Source organism: Nomascus leucogenys, chromosome 4, assembly GCF_006542625.1.
Source record: "Nomascus leucogenys isolate Asia chromosome 4, Asia_NLE_v1, whole genome shotgun sequence".
Taxonomy (NCBI): domain Eukaryota; kingdom Metazoa; phylum Chordata; class Mammalia; order Primates; family Hylobatidae; genus Nomascus; species Nomascus leucogenys.
In genome coordinates, this window is record NC_044384.1 from 55,381,349 (window position 1) to 55,399,893 (window position 18,545).

An 18,545-nucleotide genomic window follows, 5' to 3' on the forward strand; every position below is an offset into this window, starting at 1 on the left:
TTAGTCTCAGAAGCCCAATCTTTAAATCAGCTTTCTCTTTTCCCGCCCAACCCCACCCTTAGCTGCTCTGCCTGTTGGCCTTCCTTTCCAATCATCCTAGCTCAGGTCCTAACTGCATGATTTCTGCCTAGATTGCTGCAGGATCATCTCTGAAACCATGCCACCCCACACTCCAGTTTCCCCATTTCCTATGGCTCTTCCGATGCCTCTAAAGTAAAGCTTTGATCTGTTCAACCACTCTCCTGTTTTAAAATCTTTAAATCTCCACAAGGCCTGCTGAATAAACTCCACTCCACACTCACGCTGGTATTTAAAGGCCCTCACTTTATAGATTTCAGCTTCATCTCTACGGCTCCCCTGCACCCATCTGCACACCAGCCAGCTCCAAGCTCACCCTTAGGAAGATAAGCACAGTGATTTTCTACCAGCATGTGCCTTTGCTCATTCTTGGAGCAAAGAATCCTTTGCCCTATCTCTGACTGTGGAAATTCTATCCATCCTTCAAAGTTCATAGTAAATGCCTTTATTCGCTAACTAAACGTGCTTTATCCCTCCTCCAAGTGACCATAGCACTTGTTAGGTCTTTGTGGGGTCTCGTGTTACTCTATACTGCTATAGTCATTTCTGAACATCTCTTGTCCACTCTTCTACATCAAAACCTTACTGAAAGAGACTAACCTAATCTTCTATAGATCCCTTGATTACCTAATAGTGCTTGCATACCTAGCAGTATTATACAGGCCAGATACTATACTAACATTTGTGACCTAGATTGGGGTTGACCCGTATCTGCAGAGAAATTTAAAAAAAAAAAAAAGAGAGAACTAACATTTGTTGAGTAACCACTTTATTCCAGGGAACGAACTAAGTATTTTATGTGTTTATTTCACTTTAACATAAATGTAAGCTTTATGTAGTTATAAACAAAAATAATCTGAATATGCCAGATTAAATTATACTAGAAACTCCTGTAAAATAGTATCACCAGCTGACATTTCTGTACATCTACTTATTATGATAAGCATTGTTTAAAAATAATAAGCATCAGGCAGTGAAAAATTATAAAGTGCATGTTTTCAGAGAAAGTTAGTTTGATTTCTATGGTCTCTTAACGATGATATAATGCTATGATATCATATTATATGCAAGGCAGTTTACAGTTGGGTATATTTTACAAAATTCTATGCCATATCATTAAATTAATACTATTAATCATATTATTTAATTGATCTGAATATGCTACTTTCTGATTGCACTGCTTACTAGCAGATACATAATTTCTTATTACTCCAACACTGTGATACCAAGAAAACCATATTTATTTAAAGAGGAATACTTATAAGCCTAAACATATGAGGAAAATAGCACCAGAAACAAGTAACTCTTACATTAAAATTTTGGAGCTATTCTGGACTTATCTTTATTCTATAAAAAGAAAATAAACTGTTTTCAGCTGAAAATTCCCCTACCACACTGATTTACATATGTATAACATTCCGTTAGAGTGCCATATAGTCCCCTCCAAAATTTAATACTTAAACTTTTTGTGTTTATTTTTCCCTAGTCGCATACAGTCCCCTGAAATAACAAAAGCTTATTTTAAGGTTTTAGAAATAAATTAAAATTGGAAAAGATTGTCTTAAATAAAGACATATAACTTACCCACAAAGAAGTCAGAGATGGCCAAGAAAAAAATAACTACTTCTATGTCTAAGCTTTTTGTCCACCACAAAAGCTAAAATGACCACAGCATTTCCTAGCATTATAGCAAAAGCTACTAAAGACATAAAAAATGCTAAAGTAATACGAGTGCTTAGTGATAAGTTAATTGTGCTATTAGTATCTGGCATCACATCAAATGATGAAGAAGGTCAAATTAGCAAATTAATCCAGCCAGACAATTCTGACAAGTATGTTTTCTAATCAGATACCTAAAATATGTAGTCTTCCACTCAAAACAACACTATTTTAATCTAATGCTGATCTCACAGTACTTCCTGATTCTTGATAAAGTAAGCTTGTGGTAACAGTTTCCCTTTAACTGACACTGAAAAAGTATTTCCAAAAAGCAGTGAAATGTTTTACCTTAAATATTTTACTGTGCTTCATCCATCTCCCATTATTAGAATAAAATCACATAATATCTATAAAATATAATTATTATACAGGAAATAAATTGGACTTACACAAGGTTCATTTTTGTTGTTGTTGTTGTTGTTGTTTGGAGATGGAGTCTTACTCTGTTGCCCAGGCTGGAGGCCACTGGTGTGATCTCGGCTCATTGCAACCTCTGTCTCCCAGGTTCAGGCGATTCTCCTGCCTCAGCCTTCCAAGTAGCTGGGATTACAGGCACTCATCACCATGCCCAGCTAATTTTTGTTATTTCTTGTAGAGATGGGGTTTCACCATGTTGACCAGGCTGGTCTTAAACTCACGACCTAAAGTGATCTGCCCACCTCGCCCTCCCAAAATGCTGGGATTATAGGCATGAGCCACCACACCAGGCCATTTTTAAAACTCATGTAGATTTAGTTAAATATTCTCATCTGGCCATGATGGAGTAACAGGGACTGAATTTCACGGTCCCAACTGAAACAGCGAAAAAACTAGACAGTGGTTTTCAAGGCACTTGTCATAAACAAGGAAGGACAGTGATCCCTGAGAGAAGGCATGAGGCCTGCAGTTGCCCCACCTTACTATCTTGAGAGTTCCCAGGGCATGGGCAGAGAGGGGAAATCCAGGCAGAGCCCAGGAGACTCCCTGGGATGAGGAAATGGAGTTGAGAATACAGGAGTACCAGAGAGGATTCTGAACTGCAGAGCCACACTGAGCAGAACTCCAGAGATCTGCAGAGGACCCCCTCAAGTATTCACCAGAGTACTGATTAGCACTTGTGGAGGAACTGTTTTTAGGCAAGAAAAAGAACCACTCAAAAATATTAGCGGCAATAGTACCCAATGCTCACAGAGGGCTGGTTATAGTGCCTGCTCCCATTAGCCAAATGGAAAAAGCTCCTAATTCATGGGATGTTGGGCAGTATACTCAGAAGGGTCTTGCCTCAGTAGTCAGGAATAATTAACCCTATACTAAATATTTCTTGGGTTCTTCCTAGCAAATCTTAAAAGCAAAACCTGAAAGGATCAAACTGTTTCCAAGTAGCTTAATTGCAACCCTGAACACAGCTCAATAATATTTATATAACATAAAAATATCAAGTACCCAACAATGTAAAACTTACAATGTCTTAAATCCACTTAAAAATTATCTGACATGCCAAGAAGCAGGCAAATATGATCCATAATAAGGGAAGAAACATCAATCAATTGAAGTCAACTCAGAAATCACACAGATATTAGAATTAACAGACAAGAACATTAAAATAGTCAGATGGAATATGGAAAAAGGAAAATGGAATATAGCTGTATTCCATATTTTCAAAAAGATATGTAAAGACATAGAAGATTTTTTAATCAAACATCTAGAAATAAAAACTAGAATGTCTGGACTAAACATACATTGGAAAGGATTAATGGCAGAGATTGCAGAAGATAAGATTAGTGAACTTAAACATGTAATGATATAATCCACCTACAATGAAACACAGAGATAAAAGAGATTATTTTTTAATTAACAGTGTATCACTAAGCTAGAAGACAACTTCAAGTGACTTAATATATGTCTAATAGGAGTCCCAGAAGGAAAGGAGAAAGGAAGGGACAGAAAAAAATTTGAAGAATCAATGGTTAAAACCTTTCAAAATGTGATGAGAACTATAAACCAAGAAGCTCAATGAACCCCAAACACAAGAAACAGAAAGAAAACTACACAAGGCGTATCAAATAAAATTGCTCAAAACCAGTGTGAAAAAGAAAAGCTTAAGAACAGCAGGGGTTGAGGGGGGACACATAACATACAAAATAAGAAAGGTATGGGTGTCAGCATGTTTCTCATCAGAAGCAACAGAAGCAGAAAAACAGTGGCTGCAATATCTCTCAAGTGTTGAAAGGAAAAAAAAACTCAACCTAGAATTCTATATTTAGTAAAAAAAAAAAAAAAGTTTCAAAAACAAAGACAAAATAAAGGGTTTTTAGATATATGAGAGCTGAAATAATTCACCACCAGCAAACTTGCTCTACAAGAAATGGTAAAGGAAGTTCTTCAAGCAGAAGGAAAATAATGCCAAATGCAAAAATGACCCTACGCAAAGGAAGGAAGAATCACAGAAACAGAGATTTTCTTGCTGGCCCTCCTAATAGAACACAAGTTGCTAGAGAGCAGAGACTGCAGTTTGTTTCATTTTGTTTTTGTTACTTTTTTGTTTAAGTATATGTATAAATCATAAATTGATAATTGATTAATTTTTACAAGCTGAACATAACCATGTAACCACCACCCACACCCTTTTCCAGTTACTCAGCCCCCATGGGTAAGCATTATCTGGACATTTAAAAATATAAGTTGATACTGCACATTTTTATTTTATAAATGCAATTGTACATTCAAAAATTATATAAAATACTTCTTCATATATATTCATTCTATGTGATCCACATTTGGTTGATTAAATTATTTAAAAATCTTTACATTCTGCTCTATCATAATTTATTAATGCCATTTGTTATAAATTGATTAAAATGAAGATAAAAAGCAATTAATTGTTGTATTAGTCCATTTTCACACAGCTATAAAGACATACCCAAGACTGGATAATTTATAAAGAAAAGAGGTTTAATTGACTCCCAGTTTCACATGGCAGGGGAGGCCTCAGGAAACCACAGTCATGGTGGAAGGGGAAGCAGGCATGCCTTACATGGCAGCAGGCAAGAGAGAGCATGTGAGCACACAGCATGGGGGAACTGCCCCCATAATCCAATTACTTCCCTCCCTCGACACATGAGGACTACAATTCAAGATGAGATTTGGGTGGGGACATAGCCAGACCATATTAATTACATTTTCCCTTTCTTAATAATTTCACTGGGGGGAAAAAACTATTATTTCTCATGTGCCAATCATAACCTGAGCCAGAAGCTCCTTTACTGGATAATTCCAGCTAATATGTATTCATTAGATATCCACTTCAAAAACAAGACCAGAACCAGATTTTTTTAAAGGCAAATACCTCAGTTCAGAACCTACATCTTTTTCAGTTTAAAATTCACTTCCAGAAAGATGCAGTTTCCCACAGGAGAAAGACTGAGGAAGCAATGGGCAAACTGAGATTCTCCCAACCCATCCCATTCCCCTACCTCAGACTTGAGAGAAACATAGAATTCTGGAAAACTTCTACCTTTTTTGTTTGTTTGTTTTTGAGACACAGTCTTGTTCTGTCACCCAGGCTGGGGTGCAGTGGCACAATCTCGGCTCACTGCAACCTCCGCCTCGCAGGTTCAAGCAATTCTCCTGCCTCAGCCTCCTGAGTAGCTGGGATTACAGATGTGTGTCACCACGCCTGGCTAATTTTTGTATTTTTTGGTAGAGACAGGGTTTCACCGTGTTGGTCAGGCTGGTCTCGAACTCCTGGCCTCAATTGATCTGCCCACCTCAGCCTCCCAAAGTGTTGTGCTGGGATTACAGGTGTGAGCCACCATGTCTAGCCAATTTCTACCTTTTTAACTGATCTAAACTGAAGATTAGTTAGATCGTAGTAAAGTCAACTGATGGCACTCAGTTCACTGCTCACATAGGCAATGACATGCAAAATAACATTGTATTCAATGGACTTATATTTATCACTTTCAAAGTCGTGGGTTAATAGGAAATTGAAATGGATAACTAAAGTACCTCTTTAAGAAGGTGGGCGTAACAAAGAATCAAATGACTAGTCTACAAGCCTGCAGCTTTGTGTTTTGCAACTGTAGGTAAGGGGAACTAAAAGTGAAATTCCATTAGGTAAATGATTATATCTGTTGGTGGAATTAGGGAGAAAGAGATAAAGAAAGAAACAAGTATTTGCATGCAATCTTCCCTATTTCACCTCTATTTTCCTTTTCAACAATGCATCTGGTAATCCTTGCAACCAGGGCTACCATTAAGAATCCCAAAATCCACATCAGGCATGGTGGCTCACGCCTGTAATCCCAGCACTTTGTGAGGCCAAGGCAGGCAGATTGCAAGGTCAGGAGATTGAGACCATCCTGGCTAACACGGTGAAACCCTGTCTCTACTAAAAATACAAAATTAGCCAGGCGTGGTGACATGCACCTGTAATCCCAGCTACTTGGGAGGCTGAGGCAGGAGAATCACTTGAACCCGGGAGGCAGAGGTTGCAGTGAGCTGAAATCGCACTACTGCACTCCAGCCTGGGCGACAGAGTGAGACTCCATCTCACAAAAAAAAAAAAAAAAAAAAAATCCCAAAATCATATAATATTCCAAAACAAGGTAATATATATATTAATTTGAACCTAAATGCAAAAATTCCAAAGAGATTGATGGTATGGATTATCTGTTCCCTGTACTTTGCCAAGGTGGGGCTGACTATGCAAATGTTTTGTTGCTTCATGGAAGGATAGTACCCTTTCTTCATATTTATCCGGTGTGATCCCCTACTATTGGGAATGACCCCAAAGGGAAACCCTGGAATATCTCATCTTGCTACCAAAAATATGGGCTAGTCCAGTGACAACCAGTGGGACCTACTTTAGAGGGAAAGGTTTGGATTTAAATTAATGATAAAAGGAAGAAAGGTGAAATTGTTGCTGAGGGAAGGGTAGTTACGAAAGGGAAAATCTAATATAATTTTGGTGCCTTGAGAGAATCTCAGAGCAAAAGAATAATATTCTCTTTTAACTTTCACTCAGTGCCCCTTGCAGTAAAGGATTCAGTTTTCCAAAACCTCTTTCTGAAGAATCAAGAAGTAAGCAGTACAGAAGCCAACTCAATGAATGTAACATACACTTCTGAGAGTGGTCTTCATCCTCAAAATGGATGAGCAGATAGCAACTCTGACTATAACTATCTGGAACAATACAAATATGACTATGTCCTTTGGTTTCCATTTCATAAGATAGAGCTATGGTTGAAAACCTGAATTGGGAAGCAAACTATGGAATACATATCCAGTTGAATCTGGAAAACACTGATTACCATTAGTCTAAATGAACATTGTGCAATCATTGATTGTGATAATGAAAGTTTAAAGAAGGTACTGGGATATGATGGAAGACGTTCATCTTCGGCATGTCCCATCTGTCAAAACGTTATGTACAAAAATAGCTCTTGTTCCTGTTATTGGGGGTGGAAAGCCATAAAGAGATGGAGGAACAACTGAGATACTTGGATCGCTGAGAAAGGGAAATGATTAAATCTAATTCGCAGGCTCAAGTACTGAGAATGAAAAATCAGGAATTCTATGTGGATGGGTATGGGAAGCATTATGGTATACCCAAATCAAAGTCCATTTAGAGGCCAGGCACAGTGGCTCACACCTGTAATCCCAGCACTTTGGGAGGCCGAGGCAGGTGGATCACTTGAGGTCAGGGTTCAAGTCCAGCCTGGCCAACATAGTGAAAGTCAATCTCTACTGAAAATACAAAAATTAGCCAGGCCTGGTGGCACATGCCTGTAATCTCAACTACTCAGGAGGCTGAGGCATGAGAATCACTTGAACCCAGGAGACGGAGGTTGCAGTGAGCCAAGATCATGCCACTGCACTCCAGCCTGGGTGACAGAGTGAGACTCTGTCTCAAAAACAAAAAATCCATTTAGCAATGAGTACTACTCACATGGCTTTAGTTTGAGGGAGTCAACATTGTAGAGTCCAAGTGTATTTCCTAATTATAAGAAAGAAGTCAGTAGTCAACATCAACAGTGGGTCTGGTGGATCAAACTGCACTGGCCTGCTTCATATAAGGGAGACTTCTGAGAATTCAGAGCTAGGCTGAGAGGAATTGATGAAGACGAATTTCCTTTCAATGAGAAAAGATATTTTGAAGAGGAAAAAAAAAGACTTATTGTATAAACATAGAAACTGCAAGACTTCCTCCTCTAGGAGGAAAGAAAAGGATGGCAACTGAAATGACGACACAGCACTGATGGAACGGGTCTTGCATTAGAGTGCACAGTAAGACCATATGCCCAGACCAAGTGATGGGAATGGGCTTGCATATCACACAGCTGGGTTACAAGATATCTTCATTCAAATGGAGTCTGAGCTATCCCAGACCCGGGGGCCTGGGATTCCCACAGCAGAAGCACAGGATACACACTTAGGGGAGGCTGATGTGTTTCCCAGTCTATTGACATTTGTAATTGGAGAATACAACGTACTGAGGTGCTCCTTAACAACTTTAGTGCCACAAGTGAATACTATTAGTTTTCTGTAGTGTAACTTGTGGGTATTGGACACATTTTAAATAGGACTAGACAACTTCCAATAGGGAATAAATAGGCCCTGTTGGGGAACATGTCACCTGCTGGGAAAATGCTATCCATCAAACCATATGGCCAGAAAAATGGAGTTTATAAGAGGTTTGGAATGCTAAAATAACAGAGGCATGGCCTCTAAGCTCCACTCCCATGAGAAAAGGCAGATTTGTTGGGAGAGACAAAATAATACGTCATTATGTCTGCTTTATATTATACCATGTATTAGAGTACTACAATATAGAAATCACAGGTAAATTTAATATTGTAGAGGCTAATAGAACTTATAATAATACTGAGGTGGTTGATCAAAGGTATTGTGAGATTGAATTAAAACCCCCTCACAACACTATCACTATGGAATAAAATTGGCCTGAAGAAGATTCAGACTTGATGAATTATTTTTAGGACTCTCAATCACTCATAGATGCATACCTGAGAGAACAGACAGCTATAAATCAGAGAGGCAAAAGAATTATTAAGTTAGTCCAAAATATGAGTAAGTTTGTTCCATTTTGTACTAGTATTATTGAACTGTTCAGTTGTCTAAATCCATACCAAACCCTTACTAGGTATTATAGATGTTTGGAATTAGATGCATTTTGATTGTCTATGTGATTTGATTATATGATGCTGTAATGCAAGTAATTGCTCTCAAACCGACAGTTGCCACTTGGTTTTAAAAAGGTCTTGAAGATTGGTGGTGGGGGCAGTGAAATATGCTGTGAAGGCTCATTCGAGTAGGCTGAGTTGTTTTGCTAAAGTACCTGTGAAGCACTGACCCCTGGTCAAGACATGAAATGTACGGATTAATAACATTGCTTTGTAACATGGGTCTGAGGAGTTTCGGGCCAGTTTGTTCCAGCTTTTAGCATTGCTGATTGGTACCAGTGAGACTGATGATTTGCACCTGGTCTTCATGAGCCCCAAGAGGCTCTGCCATTAGGGTTGATGACATAGCAAGAATATGCCTATGTGACCAGCAAGGTGTAAGAAACCTCAACTGAGGCTCCATTTTATGCTCCGTGGATTCAGGGTGTTTCATGCACACGTCAGTGGTTCCCAGACCAAGAGAGGACATACATACGTGTGGCCCTTACAAGGAGAGGATACTGGAGGTCAGGCCTCGGTTCTTCAGACCCCTCTGCTGGTAAAGCAGCCTTTGGCTGAGACAAATTTCCTAACTTTAATGCTGATGCTAATCTAGTTCTTTTTCCTGCAATAAACCAAAGCACTGTCATTTTGGTTCCTGCAAGTCTTCTTTAGCAATCAAACCCTGTCTGTCACCATTAGTGCAGTTATTTTAGGAAAAAAGCAGGTACAGCTATAATTTCTCACCTGCATTTCCTCTGCCCCACTCCCACTGTCTCTCCTACAACCAGAGTTCACATCTCTCCCCCAACAGCAAGCACAGTGGAAATTGCAAGATGGGAGAAAATACTAGGACTTGATTTCTTCCATAAGTGGGTGAAAAATCCCAGAAAATGGAGGGTAAAGGGATTCTAGTAAGAAAGGGAGAGGTCAAAGAAGACTTCAAAGAACGGGCAGAAGAAAAAAAGAAAATGAAGGCTGAGAGAGTGTGCATTTGGGCCACCTCTGGAAGCTTACACAGCAAGAGTACACTCCTGGTGTAGCCCAAGAGGGTAGAGTCACAAGACCAATGGGATAATATCCAATCCACTCTCCACCCCACTGGGCCTAGACTCTGTACATGAAGATTTACAAGGAAGAACTGCCTAAACCTGCATCTGGAATTACTTCATATTCAGAAGGAACAAAGGAGAAGAGGAGCCCAGGGAAGCAAGGAGTAGTAGGCAAGCTAGCAGGTGTCTTAATTTGTGCTGTCCCAGAAGCAGATCAGACAAGGATTCAAATGCAAGTAGTTTATCTAGCAGTAATTCCAGGAAACACTGGGAGAGTGGGGGAAGGAAGACAGTCAATAAGGGTATGCTATCAAACAAGTTACCACTTTGGTTAACTAAAATAATCCCACTGGGAACTCTGGAAGCCAGTATAGAACACACCCTCAGAGTTACTCCCATAGCCACGAAGAAGCTGTAAGTCACTGGTTGAAGACTGCTGGGGTTTGGGAGTGGCCTTATTTTTCCAGCACACGAAACCGTCTTTTCCTCCTAGGCCTCCAGGCCTGTGATGGGAGGGACTGCCATGAAGACCTCTGACATGCCCTCAAGACATTTTCCCTGTTATCTTGGGGATTAACATTCATCTCATTATTTATGAAAATTTCTGCAGCCGGCTTGAATTTCTCCTCAGAAAATGGCATTTTCTTTTCTACCACATTGTCAGGTTGCAAATTTTCTGAACTTTTATGCTCTGTTTCCCTTATAAAACTGAATGTTTTAACAGCACCCGAGTCACCTCTTGAATGCTTTGCTACTTAAAAATTTCTTCCGCCAGATACCCTAAATCATCTCTCTCAAGTTCAAAGTTCCACAAATCTCTAGGACAGGGGCAAAATGCCACCAGCCTCTTTCCTAAAACATAACAAGAGTCACCTTTGCTCCAGTTCCCAACAAGTTCCTCATCTCCATCTGAGACCACCTCAGCCTGGATTTCACTGTCCATATCATTATCAGCATTTTGGCCAAAGCCATTCAATAAGTCTCTAGGGAGTTCCAAATTTTCCCACATTTTCCTGTCTTCTTCTGAGCCTTCCAAACTCTTCCAACCTCTGACTGTTACCCAGTTCCAAAGTTGCTTCCACATTTTCAGGTATCTTTTCAGCAATGCCCCACTCTACTGGTACCAATTTACTGTATTAGTCCATTTTCACACTGCTGATAAAGACATAACCAAGACTGGGCAATTTACTAAAGAAAGGTTTAACTGGACTTACAGTTCCACATGGCTGGGGAAGCCTCACAATCATGGTGAAGGCAAGGAGGAGCAAGTCATGTCTTACATGGATGGCAAGAGGCAAAGAGAGAGAGAGCTTGTGCAGGGGAACTCCTCTTTTTAAAACCATCAGATCTCATGAGACTTATTCACTATCATGAGAACAGCACAGGAAAGACTTCCCTCCATGATTCGATTACCTCCCACCAGGTTCCTCCCACAACACATGGGAATTCAAGATGAGATTTGGGTGGGGACACAGCCAAACTGTTTCAGCCTCTAACTGTTTAATAGTCTTGATTAAAAGGGCTTAATCATGACCTTTTGAATATTAAAGTCCATGATTATAGAACAGTCTATGTGAACAGATTATGTTGTATGATGAAGTCATCTAAGAAGATTACTGATAATAGTTGATGGGGTTTAATTGTATGTATTTATTTTTATTTACAGAATTTGAGGGCCAGACATGATGGCTTATGCCTATAATCCCAGCACTTTGGGAGTCTGAGTCGGGAGGACTGCTTGAGCCCAGGAGTTCAAGATCAGCCTGGGAGACCCCCATCTCTACAAAAATTTTAAAAATTAGCCAGGCTAATGGTAGTGCACACCTGTGGTCCCAGCTACTCAGGAGGCTGAGGTAGGAAGATTGTTCACTGAACTCCAGACTAGGCAATAGAGAGAGACTCACTCTCTCAAAAATAATAATAATAATAATAATAATGATAATACCGTAAGTATTTTAAAATAATAGAAACATTAGGTGTGACAGAGAAGGAAGGTGGTAGGGGGTGCTGCCACACAAGTTAGAAAAATAGAAAAAGATTTGACACTTAGGAGTAACATTCAATACACGTAAGTAAGTTCAAATAGAGATCTAGAATGTTCTGCAGCTACACCAGTTCTATTTTCACACAAAGTAACAGATAATGAAATCTGATCCAAAATGATTCCTCACTATTCTTTTTCCTGAACGTTATCTACCTGGCAGCCAACTTCCATAAAGACAGTTCCCCACAACCTAAGGCCACAAGGCGAGATCCCCAGGGCTCTCTGGTTGCTTTCTTTTCCCACATGAAATGACAAAAAGTAGTGATTACCACACACAGTACAGAGAACCAATCCCTGATTACTTTCTGGGTGAGTCACTCAGTGCCCCTTCATAATCTTATCCACAATGGTTGCAGTCAACGCATTTACATTTATATCTTATCTGACACTACAGACAAAGTCAGCAATGTATTTATCAGCCTTTCTTTCCTTCCCTCTTCACACCAAATGCTCTCTAGAGCCTCTGGTTTTAGATGCTGAAATTATAAAATTACATAACACAACTACTGTGCTGCTTTTGTAACAGCAAAAGCCACCTTGAAAGTTGACTAGGCCAGGCGCAGTGGCTCACACCTGTAATCCCAGCACTTTGGGAGGCTGAGGCAGGCAGATCACAAAGTCAGGAGTTCCAGACCAGCCTGGCCAATATGGTGAAACCCCGTCTCTACTAAAAATACAAAAATTAGCCGGGCGTGGTGGCAGGCGCCTGTAGTCCCAGCTACTCGGGAGGCTGAGGCAGGAGAATTGCTTGAACCCGGGAGGTGGAGCTTGCAGTGAGCCGAGATCGCGCCCCTGCACTCCAGCCTGGCAATAGAGCGAGGCTCTGTCTCAGAAAAAAAGGAAAGAAAGTTGACTAAGTATAACTACTGGCTATATTTTTGAAAAAAACTTTGTAACTGTGGAAGAGTGTAAAAAAAAAATCCTAGTGCCTCTTGTTAGTAAATTATTAATAAGTGATGCAAAGAAGAGTGACGGTTGAGGAGAGTGGCAAATGAGCTCCCCCTCACTCAGATTTCCTTAAAAAGATTAGAAATAATTTTCATGCTATCAGAAAAATCATAAAAACCCAATTTTAAGTCATGGCTGTCTATATATGTATTTTATAACATACTTTTTTTTTTGAGACAGAGTCTTGCTCTGTCACCCAGGCTGGAATGCAGTGGTGTGATCTTGGCTCACTGAAGCCTCCACCTCTGGGTTTCAAGAAATTCTCATGCCTCAGCCTCCCAAGTAGCTGGGATTACAGGCATGGGTCACCACGCCCAGCTAATTTTTGTGCTTTCTTAGTAGAGACAGGGTTTCGCCATGTTGGCCAGGCTGGTCTCAAACTCCTGGGCTCAAGTGATCTACCTGCATTTGCCTCCCTATAACATACAGTTTTTTTGTTGCTGCTGTTGTTGTTTTTTGAGATGGAATCTTACTCTGTTGCCCAGACTGGAGTGCAGTGGAGCAATCTCAGCTCACTGCAACCTCCACCTGCCAGGTTCAAGCGATTCTCCCACCTCAGCCTCCCAAGTAGCTGGAATTACAGGTGCCCACCACCTCACCTGGCTAATTTTTTTGTATTTTTAGTAGAGACAGGGTTTCACCACGTTGGCCAGGCTGGTCTTGAACTCCTGACCTCAGGTGATCTGCCCACCTCGGCCTCCCAAAGTGCTAGGATTACAGGTGTGAGCCACCATGCCCAGCCCTTATAAGATAACATTTTTAAAAACTGCAAGTACTATCCTGCACATAAGCCTTCCAGCTGTATAAATGCAGTATGTGTATATATGTATATACACATATATATATACACACACATATATATGTACATATATACACATACTGCATTTATATATATAAAACAGGATGTCCATAGGATTTTGAAACAAATTGTTAAAACCTATAGTGACCAGGAGTGGTGGCTCATGCCTGTAATTCCCAGCACTTTGGGAGGCCGAGGCATATGGATAGCTTGAGCCCACGAGTCTGAGACCAACCTGGGCAACATAGCAAAACTCCATCTCCACAAAAAAAATACGAACAGCAGCCCCCCCGTAACATGTGCTACTATAAATGCACGTACTTGTCTCTTGTTTTCAAAATATTGAAATAAAACCAGAGTAACTTCCCAACATGATTTTTTAAAATAAATTCTTCATTGGAATGTGAATTTAATCATTTTTTTCTCTTACATGTGAAATTGTAAAACTAGACGCTTATTTAAGCTGAACTTTTAGAAGCTTTCAACAAGGAAACTTTTTAGAAATTCGTGTTTCAAATATCAGATATATAATTTCTGTATGCTTTTCAATATGTTTTGGGGATTGATTTATAATTTAATTAAAACGTATTTTATGGGATGCATGCTGCAAATTATTTTGGAACGTATGACACAAGATGTTTCACATCTGTTTTATAAAACCATTGTCCAAGATGGTGACAATCAAATATATCTTTGATTTTTAATTTTTCACATATAATTCAAATACAATGAAATTCACTCTTTTAAAGTGTACAATTCAGTGGCTTTTAGTATATTCATGTATAAGTTTTTATGTGGTCATCTTTTCTTAACTATATACTGAAAAGTGGAATTGCTGGGTCAAATGGCAATTATATGTTTAACTTTTTGAGGAACGCCAAACTATTTTCTGAAGCAGCTGCACCATTTTATCCTCATGTAAAAGGCAGTATTACAAGAGTTCCAATTTCTTCACATCCCTGTTAACACTGGTTACTTTCTGTTTATTGTTATTATTATAATACCCATCCTGGTGGGTGTAAAGTGGTATCTCACCATGGTTTTGATTTGGATTTCCCTAATGAATAATTTTTTATGTGTTTGTTGGCTATGAAATAGGAGCACCAAGAAACTCCCATAAATTAAATCAAGAAAGTTCAACAGATATATTTATGAAAGAGTATTAGAACATAGATATATACCAATGGCTCACCCTGTTATCCAATCTATTGCCAGATTCTAATTTTGCCTCCTAAACATTTTTTAAATCCATCAACATTTTTTCTACTCCATTGCCATTATCATAGTCTAAACTAGGATAATGTTGCTATAACATTCATATGTAAGTTTTTATGTGGACGTGCTTTCAATTCTCTTGACTATATACTGAAGAGTGGAATTGCTTATTTCTGCAATAGCCTCTTATCCACTTTTGTTACTTTTCAATCCATTCTCTACCTAGCAACCAGAGGTAACTTTCTAAAATACAAATCTGATTGTGCCACTCTTCTGTGAGGTCGCAGTGAGCAGAGATTTTGCCACTGCACTCCAGCCTGGTGACAGAGCGAGACTCTGTCTCAAAAAAATAAAAAATTGAGTAGCTGTAACAAACCGTACAGCTCACAAAGCCAAAAATATTTAATATCTAGATGTTTACAGAAAACATTTGTCAATCCCTGGTTTATGCTTCTTGACTACATCCAGAGTTCTCCCTTGTTTCTCCCTAAGTAGTCTCTCAGTACCAACCCATGGCCTGCTTAGATACACGTGCTAAGTCTTACATCCTCAATAACTTCCCAGTCCTACCAGGTGATTTGTTCTGTCCTGCTGTCTGCCTAGCAGGACAACAGGAAAGACAAATGCAAAGATGGCATTGCAAACAAGGGTCATCAATGACAGCCACCTAATTCCTTCATAAGCTTTGCAAAACTCAGTACAGAAGAGAGATAACTTGCCCAAGCTCTCAAGGCTAGTAAAAAGCAGACACAGGATTCAAACCCAAGTCAGATTTCAGAGACCTGGTTCTTAACTATTATACTATATCATCTCCCTACAGGAGGCTAAGAACTTGGTAACCCCAATGTCAACTTAGAATTCTAGGTACTTGCTGGGCGTGATGACTCACACCTGTAACCCCAGAACTTTGGGAGGCCGAGGAGGGTGGATCACCTGAGGTCAGGAGTTTGAGATCAGCCTGGCCAACATGGTGAATCCCTGTCTCTACTAAAAATGCAAAAATTAGCCGGGCATGGTGGCATGCCCCTGTAATTCCAGCTACTCGGGAGGCTGAGGCAAGAGAATTTTTGAACCCGGGAGGCAGAGGCTGCAGTGAGCCAAGACCGCGCCACTGCACTCCAGCCTGGGCGACAGAGTGAGACCCCGTCTTAAAAAAAAAAAAAAAAAAAAAAAATTCTAGGTACTGTTAAAATCCTCAGAAATAGCTTATCTCAAATACAAGGTATGACTATCAAATTCTTATCACATACTAAGCACCACAGAAGGAATCTTATTTAATCCCCATAACTAACCTAGACAGGGAGGAATTATAACCCACATTTTTACAAATTAGAAAATTAAGGGCAGGCCGGGTGCAATAGCTCACGCCTATAATCCTAGCACTTTGGGAGGCCAAGGCAGGTGGATCACCTGAGGTCAGGAGTTCGAGACCAATCTGACCAAGATGAAACCCCATCTCTACTAAAAATACAAAAATTAGCCAGGCGTGGTGGCAGGCGCCTGTGGTCCCAGCTACTCAAGAAGAATTGCTTGAACCTGGGAGGCAGAGATTGCAGTGAGCCGAAATTGTGCCAATGCACTCCAGCCTGGGCGATGGAGAGACTCTGTCTCAAAAAAAAAAAAAGAAATTAAGGGCGAAAAGAAAGCTGAAGTTCCCAGATAAATTCACAGACAAGTATACCAGTGGGATGGTGATAAAGTGTTGAAATTTACAGACTAGGTCATAAGACATGCAAAACTGTAACCTTATTTTTCTGTATCTGAACCAAGCTTGGTAACAAGCACTCATCTTTCTATTCCTGGGAGAAAAAAATTAAAACCACAAAGTGATGCCATTACACACCACACAGTATGATGAAAATGAAAATGATAATGCCAAATGTACATGTGTGGCAACTAGAACTCTCATTCATTTACTGGCAGAAGTGTAAATTGGTATAATGATTTTGGAAAACTGCTTGGCAGAATGAGGGATGTCCTGGAGCTGGTTTGTACAAGCTCACAGAAGCAACTGTTAAATTTTTAGCTATTTTGTAAACCAAATGAATTCACTTTGGTAGCTTGAAACTGGAGAGAACGGGAGTATTTACACATGGAAACTTGTCAAACATTACAAATCAGCACCTAGCCCAGCACACAGCTGGGCAGAATATACCAAAGTTCCACATACACATATCCTAATGCCCAGCAAATTCATTCCTGGGTATATACCCTATAGAAATGTGTACATATGTTCACCAACAGCCATGTACAGAAATGTTGATAGCGGCACTAATTGTAATAGCTTCAAACTGGAAACCCAAATATCCATAAAGATAATTGGTAAATAAACTGTCACATTCATTCGATGGAATACCATGCAGTGATAAGAATGAAAGAATTAGGCCAGGTACAGGCTGGGGTCACACCTGTAATCCCAGCGCTCTGGCAGGCTGAGGCAGGAGGACTGCTTGAGCTCAGGAGTTTGAGGCTAAAGTAAGCTATGATCGTGCCATTGCACTCCAGCCTGGGTGACAGAGTGAGACTCCAACTCTTAAAAAAACAAATAACTAAAAAACAAAAAAAACGAATGAAAGAACTTTTGCTACACGCAACAACCTAGATGAGTTTCACAAACAAAATGTTAGAAAAGGAGCCAAAACAAGGGTACTATATAATTCCACTTGCTTAACTGGCAAAACAGACCAAACTCATCTCTGGTGTCGGAAATTAGGGACTTGGTTACTTGGCAGGGAGGACAGCAGATAATGACCAGTTGAGACACAAGGGGATTGTGAGGTGTTGGGTGTCGCCCTTTGTCAATCTACGTGGTGATTACGTATGTGTTTACCTTGTGAATATTTATCAGTAAAAAGTTCAATCTGGCCAGGCATGGCGGCTCATGCCTGTAATCCCAGCACTTTGGAAGGCCAAGATAGGCAAATCACTTGAGCTCAGGAGATAGAGACCAGCCTGGGCAACATGGTGAAACTCCATCCCTACAAAACATATAAAAATTAGCCTGGTGTGGTAGCATGCACCTGTAGTCCCAACTACTCAGGATGTTGAGGTGGGAGGATTGCTTGAGCCAGGGAGGTCAAGGCTGCAGTGAGCCATGATCAGGCCACTGCACTCCAGCCTGGGCAACAGAGCAAGACCCTGTCTCAAAAAAAAAAGTTCAATTTAAAAAAACTAGTCACTTCATAACTGGACATCCATAAGCAAAAAACAAAACAAAAAAACTTTGACTTTAATCTCACATCTTATGTAAAAACTAAGAATGGAAAATAGATCTAAATGAAAAATACAAAATGATGTAACTTTAAAAACAGAAGAAAATCTAGACCTGGGGTTAGGCAAAGTCCTTAGATGTTGCATCAAAAAGAATGATCCAAAAAAGAGGGAAAAAAAAGATAATTAGATCTCATCAAAATTAACAACTTTACTCTGCAAAATACACTGCTAAGAGAATGAAAAGACAAGCCACAGGCTAGGAGAAAATATTTGGAAATCATTTATCTGATAAAGGAATTGTAATCAAACTATTTCCC

At 39.8% G+C, this 18,545-nt stretch overlaps 1 protein-coding gene across 1 annotated transcript; it reads right to left on the minus strand.

The window, feature by feature from the left end:
- Nucleotides 1-1,658: 1,658 nt before the first annotated feature.
- On the minus strand, nucleotides 1,659-1,850 carry HRH4 (histamine receptor H4). Its single transcript, XM_030810106.1, has one exon. It carries the CDS (start codon nucleotides 1,848-1,850, stop codon nucleotides 1,674-1,676), a length of 177 nt encoding a protein of 58 aa, XP_030665966.1. The 3' UTR covers nucleotides 1,659-1,673.
- Nucleotides 1,851-18,545: the final 16,695 nt, after the last annotated feature.